Below are 18,194 nucleotides of genomic sequence, written 5' to 3' on the forward strand. Positions count from 1 at the left end.
AGATAGATAGATAGATAGATAGACAGACAGACAGACAGACAGACAGACAGACAGACAGACAGACAGACAGACAGACAGACAGACAGACAGACAGACAGACAGACAGACAGTTAGATAGACAGACAGACAGACAGACATGTTTGGCCACTTACTCTGCTTCCTTTAATTCCTGGTGCTCCTATCTCCCCTCTGTCACCCTGGTAAAAAAAAATCATTATTATTATATTATGTAAAGAAAAAGAGGAAAGAGATATAGATTCTACATGTAACTTAAGGATGTGTTCGGAATTGGTGAAATGTACAATACCTTTGGCCCCATTGACCCTGGAGGGCCCTCATGACCTTGCATTCCAGGAAACCCAACAAGGCCCATCAAACCAGGGAGCCCAACCTCACCCTAATGCGGACAAACAAAAGGTCATGATTTCAATGAGTTTCATCTTCTCCTTTTCTCTTTTTATTTAATTTACTTTTTACTTATATTTAGATCACACTTGACCATTTTTTACATTATTTAAGCAATGGATTAATGTACAATTAATGTACACAAAATAAAGGTCAACTTATCATCAGTCAGCATTTGTTGTATCTGAAGACTGAAGGGCTTTATTTGGCAAAAATACCACCTAGATGTACATTATCTGAGCTACTTGCCATAAAAGTAAACGATTAGGCCCAAAACATTGATCTGACTGGAAATAACTCATCAACCCTTTAAATAAACGTAAAGCTTACAGAAACAAAAATGTATTAAAATAAATATTTATTCAGCCAAAAGATGGCGCCAAATAATGAAAAAACAGCATCTTGAAATATAATCACAAAAACATAAATATGAATGCATTCACATCAGTCAAGATGATTTGTAGTATGCAGATGAGCCTGTGCTATAGGTTCCAGTGGTTGTTATTGGGGAATAGCAAAACTTGGAATATCATAATGAACCATTCATTCATTCATTCATTCATTTTCTTTTCAGGCTTAGTCCTTTATTTATCTGGGGTCATGAACCGCCAACTTATCCAGCACATTTTTTACACAGCAAATGCCCTTCCAGCTGCAACCCATCTCTGGAAAACATCCATACACACTCATTCACACTCATACACTGCGGACAATTTAGCCTACCCAATTCACCTGTACCGCATGTCTTTGGACTGTGGGGGAAACCAGAGCACACGGAGGAAACCTACGCGAACGCTGGGAGAACATGCAAACTCCACACAGAAACGCCAACTGACCCAGCCGATGATCGAACCAGCATCCTTCTTGCTGTGAGGTGACAGTACTACCTAATGCTCCACAACGTGGCCAAAGTAATGAACCAATCAGTTAAGTATCCTAGTGATGTGTAATGATGCTAGTTAATGTGTTTACTAATATGATTTAAGAATAACCACTGCAACAAAAAAAAACTTTTCTCGCTTAAAAGTTTTTGTCTTTTTTGTCTTTTTTTGTTTTTAGTCCAAATATCTACAAATCAAGAAGAATTTTCAAGGCAAGCAAAACAAATTGGTCTTGTTTTCAGATATGTCAAAATTAAGTAGTTTTCTTTAGTTTTGCAAATAATCTGCCAATGGGGTAAGATAAATAATCTTATTTCAAAGCAAAATAATATTTCTTCTTGTATAGAAAGTGTTTCTTGACTTGAGACTTTTTTAATATTTGTTTTTGAAACAAGAAAAAAATCTCTAATTAAAAGTTTGCAGTGAATAATACAGCATTTATAATTGCAGCTGATGTTAAATTTAACATTTGCCAATGCTTTATTCAAATCAAAGTTGTGCTTGTTAACTTGTGATTGTATTTTCATTTAAAAAAACGTTGACAAACATTATGCAAAATACTACAATAAATGTATAGGTGGTTGTTTGTTTAGGTTAGTAAATACAATACCTAACATAAACCAATGAGATCTCATTATTGCTACTGTATATGTTGTATAAATCTCTTAACCATTCACTACATTAATGAACTTTGAGGAATGGCAGACAATGTTGTTAATACGCATGCACCACTAGATGGCGCAACAGATCAGTGTTCTGACAATATGAACTACATGAAAAGGTCATGAATGCACACACTCTCACACGCATGAGTGTTTGTGTGCAGTGAAGTTCAACAGGCCTAAAGCCAGCTGTTTATATTCTCCTCTACACCAATAGATAGTACAAAAACGTGACACAGCATTTCCCCAAACATCATTTTGCATCATGATGCCCCAGGAAATGTAATTGATTACTGACAAAAACACTTTTTTGTTTTGTTTTGAGGCAATTCAATCCAGATTTTTGTAGAATATTAAGTTCATGTAGATATTGGTAAAAGTCGCCCCTGCTGTTACGACAAAATGTGCTTTTTTTAAGATAACAAAAAGCTGTCTGAATTGTATATATTTTTCAACAGGATATGGTTACATCTAGAAGGTGAATAGTATTTAGTATGCTTGGGTGATCAATTCAGAGATAATTACTATACACTGTAGTTACTTAAAAAAAAAAATAAATAAATAAATAAATAAAGCCATGAATAAAAAAAAAAGTGTGCACCTTCACTTAAACTAATGAATAAAAAAATGAATAAAAACATAGTAAATGAACGTTTATGAATAAAAACAATGTTAAGTCACTAGTCTTTTTTTACAAGGAATTAATAAATAAACCATCCTATTTAATTAAAAAATATAATACATTTATTGTTTCTGTAAAGCTTATTGTAAATTATTTGATCTCTTTTAGCTTTTACATTTTTAAGATTTTCACTTTTTCCACTATTTACAACAATGTTTATTGCTATGTGGGGAAAGGAGATCACTTGCTAATCATTTTTCTTTACTGTGTATACTACTGTGTAGGATTGAGTTTGAGTAAAGTGATAATAATCGTTTTATCTATAAAGGAGAAATCCAATTTCTTCCACATTTAAAATAAAATAATGCTTTCATTCATTTATTCATTCATTCATTCATTCATTCATTCATTTATGATTAATTGAACAAATGAACGAATGAACGAAGGAATGAATGAATGAATGAATGAATGAATGAATGAATGAATGAATGAATGAATGTGTGGTAACAATAATAATTAGTGGTTTAGATAATAATATTTGGTGGAATATCCTTGATTTTCCATCACAACAAATAAAGATATTTACTATTGTTGATCTTAAATGATGCAACATAGGTAATATGGCAGGAAGTAGAAGAAAACATGCCCACCTTTGCCCCTTTAACACCGCTGCAGTCACAACCACCACATGAAGACCCCGAGCATCCACCCTGAAAGAAAAAGATGAAAAATTATGTCAGCTTTGAAACACTAGGAGGCAGCAAATACATGATAAAGGCATTCAAAATGGGTTAATGGAGTACAGAGACTCAAGGGTGGCAATGAAGAGAACATTCTGGTAAAATCTACTGATGGCTTAGAATTAAACAGAAAAATGTTGATAGCGTGAATAAATCAACATCATTTTGGACATGTAAGCTTTTAGAAAATGCTAATAGAAGAAAGTGGCATGATTTCATGTTGAACAGTATTGATCCACATTAGTCATTTTTTTAACAATATTTTACTCCAGGACAGCTACGAGAAATGTATTTAATATGTGCAGGGTCTGAAACAGACACATAAGCTAAAGGCTTTAAAGACAGAGATTTAATATTTCACTACAATATAAAAGTTACTTTTTGTGTTGGCTCAAGTAAAACTGCACTTTATATTTATTTGAGATGAACAATGTGTTAATAATAACACAAAATGCTACTGAATGCTCACAATGCTACAGACTTATCTTCATTTTCAATACTTCAATAGTAAATCAGCTGCTTTCAAAAAAAGTTTTCTTTTTAAAAATCAACAATGAATGTTCTAACGCAAAACAAGCTAATGTAAACTGTGCATGTAACGTCAAGTAATGAAAGTGGAAGGTAAACAAACACACAGTTGTAGACTTATGTAGTTTTAAAGTCCAACAAATCATTCTAGTATAGTCCTTCAACAGGCAAAATTATTAGTCCCTCCTGTGAAATTTGAATCCATTTTCAAATACATCCCATGCTATGTTTAACAGATCAAGGACATTTTCACTGTCATTTCCATAATATTTAATAAAAAAATCTTACTTCTTTTTTAGTTTATCTGGAATAAAAGCATTTTATTATGCATATTAAGGTGAATATTATCCAATGACTTGCCCAATTAGCCTCGATTGCCTGTTTAACTTAAATAAGTCTTTAAAGTGCATGTTAAACTTAATACTAGTACCTAGCAAAACAACTACTGCAGAAAGATACTATATGTACACTACCTGACAGTAAAGTCTTGAAAGTCTTGACAGTCTTGTCGTCTATCTAAGTTTTAGGAACAACAAATAATAACTTGACTTGTAGTTGATCATTTGGTATCAGAAGTGTCCTATATGAAAGGCAAAGGCCTTTAGTTTACGCTTATTTTACCAAATTTAAATATAATCATGCCTTGATATTTAAATATTTAATTAGGACAGAAAGGTCTGACTTTGCTTAGACAAAAGTCTTGTCACTTAGCAGAAATAATGTACAGTATAGAATATAAAGTCATGGTGCAAAAATAATAAATATTGTGTATGACTCCCATAAGCTTGGGGGACTGCATCCATATATTTCTGCAATGACGCAAATAACTTAATAATAAAGTCATCTGGAATGGCAAAGAAAGCGTTCCTGCAGGACTCCCAGAGTTCATCAAAAATCTTTGGATTCATCTTCAATGCCGCCTCCTTCATCTTACACCAGACATACTTGATAATGTTTAGTTCTGGTGACTGGGCTGGCCAATCCTGAAGCACCTTGATCTTTTTTGCTTAAAATTATTGTTGAAAAATGTGTCGAAAATCACTTCTTTCACTTGGCAAAAAATATATACAAATATATTTAAAACAAGTGGATGAGTTTGTGTTATTATTTTGGAATGATGTATCCCTTTAATAATCTTGAGTTATGAAAACATCTATACTAACAAATGACAATAATTTATGAGTGGAATGTTGAATTCATTAAACTTTACAATCGCAGAATGCATAATAAATCAGTATCTTTTCCTTTTCTTCCTCTCTCTACACATGTGTATGTTAGCGTAAAGATAAAACAGGCTGTTGGCATGTGCACAAATTGTTTGGTCTAAACACACTGATGACAGATATCATGAAGAGGGGCCTGCGGATTCAAACAGAGCCATCAAGCCAAGAATTGAACACACCTGTTCTACTGTTGAGACTCAAATAAACTCCCTTTTAATGGATAGCTGGTCTAAGCATGATAATGTACACATATCTTGCCTCCATGCAGCTACTCAACCCAAAATTTTATTTTGCATTTCTCATAAGCAGGCAATCAAAGATGGGGGGAAAATATTAATATACTTAATTATTTGCTTGTCAAATTTAACATTTACTATAGTAAATCGAGTCATGAAAATCCCGTTTATTATAGCCCCTTTCACACAGCGATACTGGTAAATATCCGGAAAATTTCGGGAACGACAAAACCGGTAAATTCTAAAAAGCGCTGTTCACACAGGCGAGGACGTTACAGAATTTTTCCGGAAAAGATTATTCACACATCCATTACAAAATACTGGTAAATTCTGACATCATTAACAAGAAATGTCCACTAAACGGCTGTGCTTGTATTTGTAAACATTTGACTACATTACAAACTCTGTTGATGGATCAGTATTGTGAACAACTTCGATAAAAATATAGAGGAACACTTTCACATGTCGAGATGTACATGATATGTGTGTGTGCTGGCGCTTCTTCACTGGCACACGCGACATGTCAAGCAACTGAAGGAAGCAGAGCTTGAAGGTAAACAAACAACGGCTTATCATAAGCATCTTATCGATAATTATTTATACAGTTGACATTAAGAAGGTACATACAGTATAATCATTATCTGACTAACATCTAGCAGCTAAATGTGTCCGGAAAAAATATTCAAAGGCTTTTATTTTTATAAACCACGCAGACGTGAATGCGTCTGACTGTTCTGATTGGCTAAAGTAGACGTCTCACGTCAGCACGTTCTAGACCTGAGCGGGCTCTTTCCGGCAATCTTCCTTCTGCGTTCACACAGCGCAGCATTCCGGCAAATTACCGTTAATGTTTCAACATCTCTTTCCAGGAAATAGCCAGAACGAATTTACCGGTATTTTCAAAAAGGGCCTGTTCACACATACAGGCCTTATCGGAAAAATTGCTGATAATTTTTCCGGAGAGGTCTATATGTGTGAAAGGGGCTTATGTCTTATAAAATTATATACCTGTCCTATCTTTTTGATTCTTTGTTGTGCTTTATTAATGGATGTAACATATTTCATGTATTATTTAAATATAATTTTTTATATTAATTTTATTTTTTCCTTTATTTTTTTCATGTAACGTATGTTGGCTATATAATATAGTATAAAGGGCATGACATTTACATTTTTTATGACCAGCCACGGCGGCTATTAGTTTTTCAATGTTACTAGCCACACACCATTTTCACTAGTCACAATTTGTTTTGTGAAAATATATTTTATACGCATAAATATGATTTTGGCATACTAAAATTACTTGATTTAAATTTCATTTAACTTTTATTTGTGTGTGTTGCGTATGAGCTTGCTCAATGAGCATAAGCAAATGGGTTGTAGTTTTAAAGTGTCGCATTGCAGTTAGTTTTTATTTAGCATGACTTTTCAGGGCTCAACACTAAGGATTTACCAATTTTTTTTTCTCTGGCCAGCACCAAAATAATTATTTCCTTGCCACAAAATTTAAATAATATGTCAAAACAAGCAAAATATAGCTGTAAACTAAAACTAAACACAAGTTTTATGCATAAATACATAAATTAAAAATCTAATCTTTAGTGACGAGCCAACTAAAAATCTACTCATATTTAGCTTGTAGGCAGGAGTTAATGTCAAGCCCTGATTTATAATAATAATAATAAGTTCTGTGTGTAGTACCAGAGTTGATCAGACATAGAGAATGCCCAAAATGATGATGCAACTTATATTAAAATTACAATAAAATGTACTGTAAGCGGGAAATAAAGAAGCAGAGCTTGGTTTTATTTACCACAGTGGTGCTGATAATGGAACGGAATGGTTTTACATTTAAGCCATTTCTCTGGTTTCATTTTCAAATAACATACGGGTCCAGGTCAGTTCTGTGCAGCACATTTACAGGTCTCTTCGGGTTCGGGTATGACTTTTTGAACCCATGAAAACTAAATGAAGGCTACTAAATGTATAGACCACTTTTCACACTAATTATCATTCTTAATCAACTTTGACAGAGCACAGTATTACTGCATTATGGTCAAAAATAAAACAATTAAGCAGTTGTATAGGTTGGACATTAAATCTATGTTACCTGGTTAACAGAAAGTTATCTTAATATAAAGGGAGAATAACCATAAATCTTTCCAAGAATTATTTGCATATGACTTCATTTTTTTTTTTTTTTTTTTGTATTTTGCTGACATTTTACTATGGTTAGGTTTTTCCTTTATCAGTTATGCTTATTAGAGTTCAAAGTAACATCTAATGTTGATCAATAATGTTTGCTGCATTACTTCAGTGTCATGTGTGTGATCATGATGTTGTTTGGCAGCAGTGTGACTGACAATATTACATTATTTGCCTCCTATGATTTGAGATGTTTTTTTTGTTGTTTTTTTACAGTTTGTTGTATATTCATTCATTTTCTTTTCAGCTTAGTCTTCAGCTTAGATTAATAAAGGGACTAAGCCGAAAAGAAAATGAATGAATGTGTTGTATATTATGATACAAAAAACAGGTAATACATTGCCAGTATATACATTTTCTGTTACATTACAGATGTATATCCTTCTATATACTATTTCTAATACATTATATTATTCCAAACTCAAAAATGTCAATAAAAAGTCACTTTGTTAAACTGTAGTTAAATTTTCAACATTAAAAGTCAATAGAGCAGAGATCAAGATCCCATAATGTGATTCAAAACTCAAATAAATAAATGAAAAAACCTTGTGAATAACAAAATACAGAAACTATTAAATATCAGATACACTGTAAAAATACTGAGTTCCACTAAATTAAATTATGTTGTCCCAACACTAATTGCACTGCTGAAATGCTTTTCTTACCTAGATTTTTTGTCTTTTCTCTAGTCCAAATATCTACAAATTCGTAAATCAAGAAGCATTTTCTAGAAAAGCAAAACATATTGTCTTTTTTAAGATATAATATCCCCAAATTAAGTGAGTTTTTCCTTAAAACAAGCAAAATAAGCTGCCAATGGGGTAAGCAAAATAATCTTATGTCAAAAGGAAAAACAAGATTATTTTACTTAAGCCATTGGCAGTTTATTTAGCTAGTTTTAAGGAAAAACTCACTAAATATTGGCATATTATTTTCAAAACAAGATGTTTTGCTTGTCTAGAAAATGCTTCTTGATTTAAGAACTTTTAGATATTTGGACTAGAAACCCAATGAAAAATCTAAGTGAGAAAAGCATTTTTTTTGCAGTGTGATTAAGTTAAACAACCATTAAAAAAAATTTAAGTGTATTGAACATAAACCAATTAATTTGCCCCCCCAAAAAACTTAAGTAATGTGTTGTTTCAACTCATTTTAAATAAGTAGTTTAAACTAGCAGCAACAGTTATTTTGAGTGTTTTTTACAGCATCTAAATAATCTTGAATTGAATACTGAAGCATTTTTACAGTTTATTATTGTTAAAAATCAACAGCCATCTCTTTAACACTGTAAGTAAATCTGCACGTGTTCTTTGTGTATATTTCCTCAACTCATTGGCAAGTTCATTTAAGATTCGATGTCAGAGAGTTTATTTTGGTCCAAACCGAAAGATGACAGAATTCAAACAGAGGCCAAGCATTTAACAGACCTGTGTTCTACTGTTAAGCCTCAAATAAACTCCCTCTAGATGGACAGCTGGTCGATGCATGATACTGGACCCTGGGAACCTATTTTTTTCCCCCTCCACAACACTGCAGCCGATCTCTGGCTCACGTGTGAGGCTAACAGCCAAATGTCTGCACATCTGGAGAAGCGGAGGCCTGGCGAGCTCTAGCACCAGCTGCCGGGGTCTCTTTGCCCCCACCCGTGAGCCCTCCTAAAGGCCTAACTGGATCAGCATGTGGGTGCCGAGGACCATGAGAATCACTGCATTCACTCTCAAATATCACCTCTGGCGTGACCTGCTCTGGCCATTTCTACAAAAGGCCGCCATCCCTGGAGTGTCATTTCTGTATGTGAACAGACCAAGCTCTGGCTATAATGTTAGATCCCTAATGCAGTCTCAGAGCCAATGAGAAAGACTCTTCCAGCCATTCAAGCTAATAAAATAAATGTATTCCGTTCTACAAGGGAACTGGATGTTTTGTACGTAAAATACTCCTACTCACTGTCCTGCCTGATTTTTCGAACAGTTTAACATAGGGCTGACCTACTTCTTAAAAGGCACTAGTATAAACAAGTAGGTACTTTTCAGGAACAGGGCCCACTTTGGACTTTTTAAAGCCTTTCTTTTTGGAAGGAAATATTAACATTGAAGACAGTATTTTAGTCTAAAATAAAGTGTGTCGTCATCATAATCTGTTATAACATTCACAATATCATCACTCAAAACAATTATTTTTGCTGCTTGTTCAAAGTACTTATTTAAAATGAGCTGAATCATTATTCATCAGGGGTCATCACAGTGAAATGAACCACCAACGCAGTGGATGCCCTTACAGCTGCAACCCATCACTGGGAAACATCCACACACTCATACACTGTGAACAATTTAGCTTACCCAATTCACCTGTACCACTTGTCTTTGGATTGTGGGGGAATCCGGTGCACCCGGAGGGAACCTACGTGAACGCGGGGAGAACATGCAAACTCCACACAGAAACACCAACTGACCCAGCCGAGGCTCAAACCAGCGACCTTCTTGCTGTGAGGCGGCTACTGCGCCACCGCATAGACTAGTGTTCAATATGTTTTTATGTAAATAGCAATAAACATTTTCTCAAATATGTTCATGCACGTGTGTGTTTATACTGTAAATAAGAAATAAATATAGAGTACACATATATTATGTCAAAACAAATTTAATTTGGATGCAATTAATCACCATTAATCTTTGCCCAGCACTAGTTTCAACACATTGTTTTAGGTTGTGCAAAGTTTATCTTAATATTTTGAGTCAGATTGACTGATGTAAGTTTATATGACTAGAAAAAAAAATGCATTGGGTGAAACTAAAAAAATTAAGGTCGCAAGATTTTGTTTACAGTGTAATATTGTTTAAAAGTATATTCAAGCTAGGACATTTTTTTCTTCAGATGTATTAAAAGTTGTAATGTTATTTTTGTAATATTGCTAAACATCTTTATTTGCTATTAATGTATGTTTTTAAATAGTTATTGGCATGCATTGAAAAAAATAATGGCTGCAAAATTGCTGTAAACAATTTATATGTGTTAAGTTTAAACAAAAAAGATAAATTTGTAATGTTCAACTTAAATTGTTTGTTTATATTCAGCCCAAATGAATTGTGTACAATCACTTAACCTAAATATTTTGAGGAAAACCAAGTAATCAACTTTGAATATTTTTTTCAGCGTACACTTAAAAAAAATATTGTTGCTTGTTTAAATTACTTGTTTTAAAGGGCACCTATGGTGAAAAATCTACTTTTCAAGCTGTTTGGACAAACATGTGTGTATATATAGTGTAGAGAGCGTCATATTGGGGTGATATAAACACACCCCGTCCTTTTTTTTTCAATTTAACAACATAAAAACGGTGGACCAATTGGAGCAGTTTTCAGACCGACCGCAACCTGACGTAGGAGTGCGGTTCCCCCGCCCACCGAATTGATTGACAGCTGCGTGCATTAACATGTCCCGATAGTCACGTGTATAATCATGTCAACAAGACCCGACGTGCACAAAGCGTGCGTGAACTTTGTAACGATATTGTGTGTGACTAATCAATGCAACTGCACAACAAATACTCATTGGTAAAAGTTCTTACTGTAGTATTTCTCACAAACGCTACATGAGATCTTCTTCCTTTTAGTCTGTCTGTTGCCTGACGCAGCCGAGGGATGAGATTAAAGGCTGATTTATACTTCGGCGTCAAATGCTGGCGTATGCTACGGCTCTGACGCATAGCCCTTCGCCGTTGCCGTCGGCGTCGTTGACGTGCACCTCTCAAAAATGTAACTACACGTCGCAACGACGTGCAGCGCAAGCTCTGTGATTGGTCGGCTTGGTAGCGCTAACGAGTCTGGGCGGGACCGAGAGCCGAGTAAATGGGGCGAGCCTGATGGAGCGATTGTTTACAAGTGTGGAGTCCCGTGAAGGAGCTCCGTATAGAAAGTTTTGTTTTGTGTTCACCTCATAGTTAAAGTTGTTGCACGTTCGCCGGTTCCTGCCTCAAAATGAGCGAGTTTGAGCCACTTGTACATCCCGGAAGTGTTCAGGAAAACAAAACAGCAGCGAAGAAACTCGACACAGAGAAACATTTACACCTCACTGCCAACTAGCGTTTCGGAGTGTTAATGCAGACCAACAGAGACTGCGCGCAGAAGTATAAATGCACAGCCACGCGCGTCGCATGCGCCGTGGGTTACGTGGGTTCTCACTTGACGCAGAAGTATAAAATAGGCTTAAGCCACGCAGAAAGCCACTTAGAAAAGGTAGGCGGGGAGCACTCGCCTTAAAGGCGCAGTACGACAAAACAACCCCCTGGTGGAAAGATGTATAAAACAGGATCTAGTAAAAGGTATAATGAAAAATCTGATGGGTGTTTTGAACTGAAACTTTACATACACATTCTGGAGATGCAAAACACTTAAATTAAATTTTAAAAAAGGGGTAATCTAGGTGCCCTTTAAATGAGCTGAAACGATACAATTCTTGAGATTTTGTTGGGACAACTTAGTTTTTTTATGTTAAAACCACTTAAATTTGTAAAAACTAATAAGTTCACTTAATTTCTTCATGTTGCCCCAGCAAAAATCGATTGTGTGGAAGCCTGCATTTTTTTCAGTGTACCTGCATTATGATGTCATCCCACAGTTAAAAGAATACAAAATAAAAGAAGTCAATACTACAGCCCTCTGTTTCAATTTTTAGTATAATCTCCCTTACTATACTACTTCAGGAGTACTAAACCTATGAAAGCTGACAATCGTGTCTGCATCCCTCTTTCCTCCGGTTAGAAACAACCAGCAGATCTCGAAAGACCAAAGCAAGATCTGTTGAGGATCAGACATTCCTGTTCCTCCAAACGCATGACTGATGTCAGATCCACCCCTGCCGGCATGCATGAGTAGCACGATCTCGCACATGTGCGCTTGTTGCTTTATCTTCGGCCTATATATGTTTTAGCACTAGAAGCTCCAGCGATGGCTATCTGCAGTTCAGAACACAGCTTGCTAATCTGTGGCCTGGATCAGCGCAGCGGGGAACAGCTTTGAAATGGGAATATTTGTTTTGCTGTTGTTTTTCTTCCTGGGTCAGCCTTGCATCACAACAAACCCAAACATGACCAGAGCAGGAAAATAGCAACAAAGAGTTCTGATAAAAAAAAATAATAAAAACTTTACAACTGATCTTTTTTTATCTAAAAAAAAATCAGAGTGACTAAATGTTCTTGCTTTTAAAGACATTATCGTATATATTTGTGATGGCCTGTAAAACATAAACGTCTCTTTTCTGGTTTTGTCTAGTGCGTTTTTGGATGGCTTTCAGAGGAAACAATCCGTGAAAGTGTGAAGAAGGAATCAGGTGTGAAACACACAAAGACACAACTTGTCCTCAAATCTTCTTTTGAGCTGGTTTGGTCCAAAAAGTGAGAAATCTGATAACTGAAGTGTGAAAGGAGACCATTTCCCAATCTTTGCTTTCTCTTAGGGCATACTCACACTATGTACAGTTGCCTCGCACTGGGCCAAAGCAAGCTTGTCCCCCCTCTCGTCTCCCCCGACGGCCCGCACTCACATTACAATCAGGCCTGGGCACGCTTACGTCATCGATGCTGTGCTGTTCAGTAAGCGCTCTCGCTCAGAACAGTGGAGATTTCTCTAGTTATATCGCTTTAGTTCTTAGGGATTCGGTGACACGGAGTCAGATATGTTAGGTCTGCTGTTGTGCAGTGAGGGTTTGCGTATTTCATAAACTACGGCAGTTTGCGTTTACTAAACAGTAAGAATGATTATAAATCCATATGAAACAGTCCCTTAAAAGTCACGTCTCGCTTTCAGTTTCGGGCTTTGCCGCGTTTTGCACTCACACACAAGCCTACCGCGTCAAAGCCCAAGTAAGCCGCGCTCAGGCACACCTCTTCCAACCAGGCCAGGGAATCTGAGCACGATTCAGAGCACTCACACTTCTCAAACCATCCGGGAAACGGGCCTGGGTGCGGTACGGATAGCATAGTGTGAGTAGGCCCTTATTTGGCTTTTGCAATTAGTTTGCTCGTTTTGGGGCAGGAGGTGGGAGTTTGGAAGAGATATCATTATTTGTTTCATGCTTTGTCAGATTGTATAATAAACATGTATAATCGGATGTTTCAGAATGAGCTATGATTTTTAGACTCTTTGAGGCGTAAATGTAAATAAACATTGGACTGAGTGTTTTCTCCATGAATGCATGGAAACAAGTGATTAATCAGTTTAAATTAGCTGATTTGAGTTGTTTATTTTGGCGAGGCAGTGGCGCAGTAGGTGTGTGGATGTTTTCCAATGTGTGTGTGGATGTTTTCCAGAGATGGGTTGCGGCTGAAAGGGCATACGCTGCGTAAAAACTTGCTGGATAAGTTGGCGGTTCATTCCGCTGTGGCGACCCCGGATTTATAAAGGGACTAAGCCGACAAGAAAATGAAATGAGTTGTTTATTTTGCTATTTGAGTTTCCATTTCTGATTTTTTTTTTTCCTTATACATCATAACAGTCACCTGGGGCCTCATGTACAAAGACTTGCGTTAGATTCATACTTAAACATTGCTTAATGACAAAGCTGTAAATGTGAGTCATAGTAAAAAATTCAGATGTATGAAACACACATATTCTCCTTGTACATCTGAATTAATGTGAAACTGAGCACACAAGCGCAAAACCCCTCCCTGCCTCCTTCTCCTAATAAATATAGTAATGACTCTATACTTTGGCAAAACCAAACGAAAAAGCAATGGCAAAAGCAAGCAAGAAGGGAAATTTCACGGAATGTGAATTGGAGGTGCTCCTAATGGAGATAGACCGGAGAAAAACTGTGTTATTTGCAAGTTTGTCCTCCGAAATTAATAACAAAAGAAAAAAATATATATAGTGGGAGTGTTTAGCTGACGCAGTTAATGCAGTGGGGTCTGAACATCGCACTGTGAGTGAATTACAAAAGAAATGGTCCGATGTAAAGGTGCAGGTTAAGAGGAGAACAGTGGCGCACTGTCAAAGTGTGGATCGAACAGGCGGGGGAACAGAGGATGCTGAACTAACATCCTCTGAGGTGAGAGTTGCCTTAATTCTGGGCGACACTTAACTGTCTGGAGTAGTTCCGTGTCTGTGGGAGACACAGATGTATTAGAGTAACACATTGTTAGGGCGGTAAAGCAGCACTCCTCCACTCCCAAGGCAGCGCCACTGGCATTTCAGATGCACAATCGCCCGCTCTATACTGACCGAGTGTGAGAATCATTGTATCTACGCTCTTGGTCAGTTTGTGGGTTGTTAACAGCCACGTCTTTAATGGATAACAGCGGTCTCCTGATATGCAGTTAAATAATTTTACTCAATAAAATTTTTTTTTTTAAAAACCTAGCTGGAATATTATCTTTAAATACATTACTCACCAAGAAGCCACCCATCGCGCACCCTGCCACCTTGGAGCCTTCGGATTCGACCATTGACAACGTCTACTCTAATAAGGCCAACACTGCCATTGCCATAGACTAAAAGTTGTATACACTGGCAAATGCTTTTACACGTTCTAAATCAATTTATAATAGCAATGTTTTTCACATGTGTTGGTGCGATACTTTGTAGTGTGCAATTTAACATATTTGCCTCTAGGAGTTGCCAATGGAAATAAAACAAGCACACACAAGATATGAAGTTGGCGCGGACCAACGCACATTCTCACATTCATTTAATCGTTAGCAAATCCAAACGTGAGTGTGAAACCAGGCTTACGCAAAGTTTTTGTGTGTGCGCAGCGTTGATACATGAGGCCCCTGCTCAGCTGTAAACTGTTTTTAAAACTGTGTATATTTCAATTCAGTTCATAAAGAGACAATTTTATTAATTTCAATATTCCTGTATATTGCAAATTTTTCCTCTAAAATTGCCTTTAGCCCTTGACTTGCCTTTTTATAACTCACCAACCCATATTTAACCCTCTGGGGTCTGAGGGTGTTTTGGGGCTCTGGAGAAGTTTTGACATGCACTGACATTTGTGTGGGCGAGGCAGTGGCGCAGTAGGTAGTGCTGTCGCCTCACAGCAAGAAGGTTCGAACCTCGGCTCAGTTGGCGTTTCAGTGTGGAGTTTGCATGTTCTCCCTGCCTTCGCGTGGGTTTCCTCCGGGTGCTCCGGTTTCCCCCACAGTCCGAAGACATGTGGTACAGGTGAATTGGGTAAGCTAAATTGTCTGTAGTGTATGAGTGTGCGTGTGAATGTGTGTGGATGTTTCCCAGAGATGGGTTGCGACTGGAAGGGCATCTGCTGCGTGAAAACTTGCTGGATAAGTTGGCGGTTCATTCCGCTGTGGCGACCCCGGAATAATAAAGGGACTAAGCCGACAAGAAAATGAATGAATGAATGACATTTGTGTTGTTTTCAGTATCTTGAAAACATATTAATGGCTAAAGTGTTTTATACATCAAAAATGATTTTCAAAATGCGTTCCTAAAGTTCATGGCATATGATTACACCCCTCACAAATCTCACTTTATGATTTATATTTTTTTTATAGGATGCTTATGGGGTTATATTTGTGCGTATATATTAAACATGGTTTCTGCCGTTTTTATCAAGTCAAATTTAAGACTTTTTAAGAGTAATAATTTAGACTTATACAGGGTTAAGATTTTTAATGGCCTGGTATTACAGTATCATGAAAAATCAAGTAATTGTTTTTAGTTTTTTATTTCTATTTGCTGTAGAAATGTTTAACAGCTGTTGTGAATTGTATCTCTGTAATAAAAAATGACATATAAAAAATAAGTTTTTATTGAGACATATTGTTGGTCATTGGATGGATGTCAGGCCAAATTGAGTAGCTTTACTTGAACAAAGCAAAATTAAGACCTGTTTAAAATGATTTAGGACCTACAATGCAACATCTCCGTAAATTTAGGACTTTTTAAAGCCTAAAATTTAGGTTTTTAAGACTTTTTAGGAGCCTGTGGACACCCTGATTAGATCAGTCAGTACTGAAGCCAAATCTAGAGCTAATCTTCATTCATTCATTTTCTTGTCGGCTTAGTCCCTTTATTAATCCGGGGTCGCCACAGCGGAATGAACCGCCAACTCATCCAGCAAGTTTTTACGCAGCGGATGCCCTTCCAGCCGCAACCCATCTCTGGGAAATAGAGCTAATCTAACAAATTAATTTACAATAACTGTCCAAAAACAAGTAAACCAAATTTATATGGCTTATGGAAACATATAAAATAAAAATGTTAATAATATAAAATAATTAAAATATATAATAGTAATTAAATTATAAAATAATATAAAATGTTCGCTAAGAAAATGGATAAAAAAATTCCTTTTCAAAATCGAGTGTACTTAATTACAGAGCACTGTAGACTCCTCAAAGTCCGAGGACATCTTACAGTATGTCAGTGTTACTGTAAAATCATGCAGATCTTCAAAAGATAAAGGTGAAGGAGGATTGAGAAAGCACACGTGTGCAATTAAAATGTGCAGGGAGGCTGTTTTAAAAGGGAGCGTTCAGAGGCCACTTTCAGGCTCATCGCAGTATTTTAACTTAATGAGCAGCAAGAGAAGGGGAGTGTTAATAAGTCAAGAAAGATTGTGAAATGAAGCCTCTAAATCCCAGAGGTACAAACAGTTTGGGTGGATATTGTCGGTTTGGCTTCTTTCCATCTGTGTTTCAGCACAGAGAAACCAGCACGGTCCTTCTTTTGCTTAAACAGAGTAGAAGACAGATGTACCGTGTAATGTATGTGGAAATATATGTCATGATGCTGGCCTTTCTCTTTGACACGATACAGCCGCGAAAACTGATACCAGCTGCCCTGGAAAACTCAACAGTTAGCGTATGAAAAAATCCTTGTCGTATACATTGTATGCCATAAGGAATGCTTCAATTGTAACCGCTGACTTGAAACATGGATCTCAGATATACTGTAAGTGAGTCTGTAACCTGCGTGTCACTTAAAGGTCAGCAGATAATGTGGAAATTGTTCAGGGGGAGCACACAATGGTTCTCCATAACAAGATAATCTTATAGTAGCATTTATAAATAGATCTTTTGCCTTGAGTCAAGTTGAAGAATCACATGCAACTTGCCTTGACCAAACCTTAAGCGCTTTTGTTATAATCTGCTTTCTTTCCTCCTTTTTTTAAAGGCTACAGTTCATTTTAGGTTCTGAAATGTACAATGGATTGATCATGAGCATATCTCGATCATAGATAGATCATATCTGTCTGTCTGTCTGTCTGTCTGTCTGTCTGTCTATCAATCTATCTATCTATCTATCCATCCATCCATCCATCCATCCATCTATCTATCTGATGTCTGTCTGTCCATCCGTTCGTCAGTCCATCCATCCATCCATTCAGCCATCCATCCATCCATCCATCCATCTATGTTTTGTTAAAGGAAGTAAATATATTTATACAGTATATGAATCAAAATCTATATGTAAACTGAACATAAAAAAGCAAACTAATTTTCATTAACCTTTATTTGAGGCACTGGAAATAACTAATCAACAAAAGAATTAAAACAAAACAAAACAAAATAAATTACATTAAAAATATTTTTTGTTAAAACTAAATTAACACAAAAAAATAAATAAATCTAAATTTTAAAATGATAAATATTAGCAAAAATATTTCAGCACTCAGTTTTACAGTTTTTTTCAATTCTTCTTTTTCTCAATTTTTATTGCAGTTTTTCTTGATTGT

At 36.2% G+C, this 18,194-nt stretch overlaps 1 protein-coding gene across 1 annotated transcript in view; it reads right to left on the minus strand.

Moving 5' to 3' along the window:
* The window catches only part of col4a1 (collagen, type IV, alpha 1), a 100,121-nt gene that overhangs the window by 39,008 nt on the left and 42,919 nt on the right, over positions 1 to 18,194 (minus strand). The window contains exons 2-4 of the mRNA XM_688948.11: positions 3,221 to 3,280; positions 308 to 397; positions 153 to 197 (exon numbers count right to left, since the gene is read on the minus strand). Coding sequence (XP_694040.5) covers positions 153 to 197; positions 308 to 397; positions 3,221 to 3,280 — 195 coding nt within the window. The remainder of the gene's footprint in view (positions 1 to 152; positions 198 to 307; positions 398 to 3,220; positions 3,281 to 18,194) is intronic.

Source organism: Danio rerio, chromosome 9 (genome assembly GCF_049306965.1).
Source record: "Danio rerio strain Tuebingen ecotype United States chromosome 9, GRCz12tu, whole genome shotgun sequence".
NCBI classification, from domain to species: domain Eukaryota; kingdom Metazoa; phylum Chordata; class Actinopteri; order Cypriniformes; family Danionidae; genus Danio; species Danio rerio.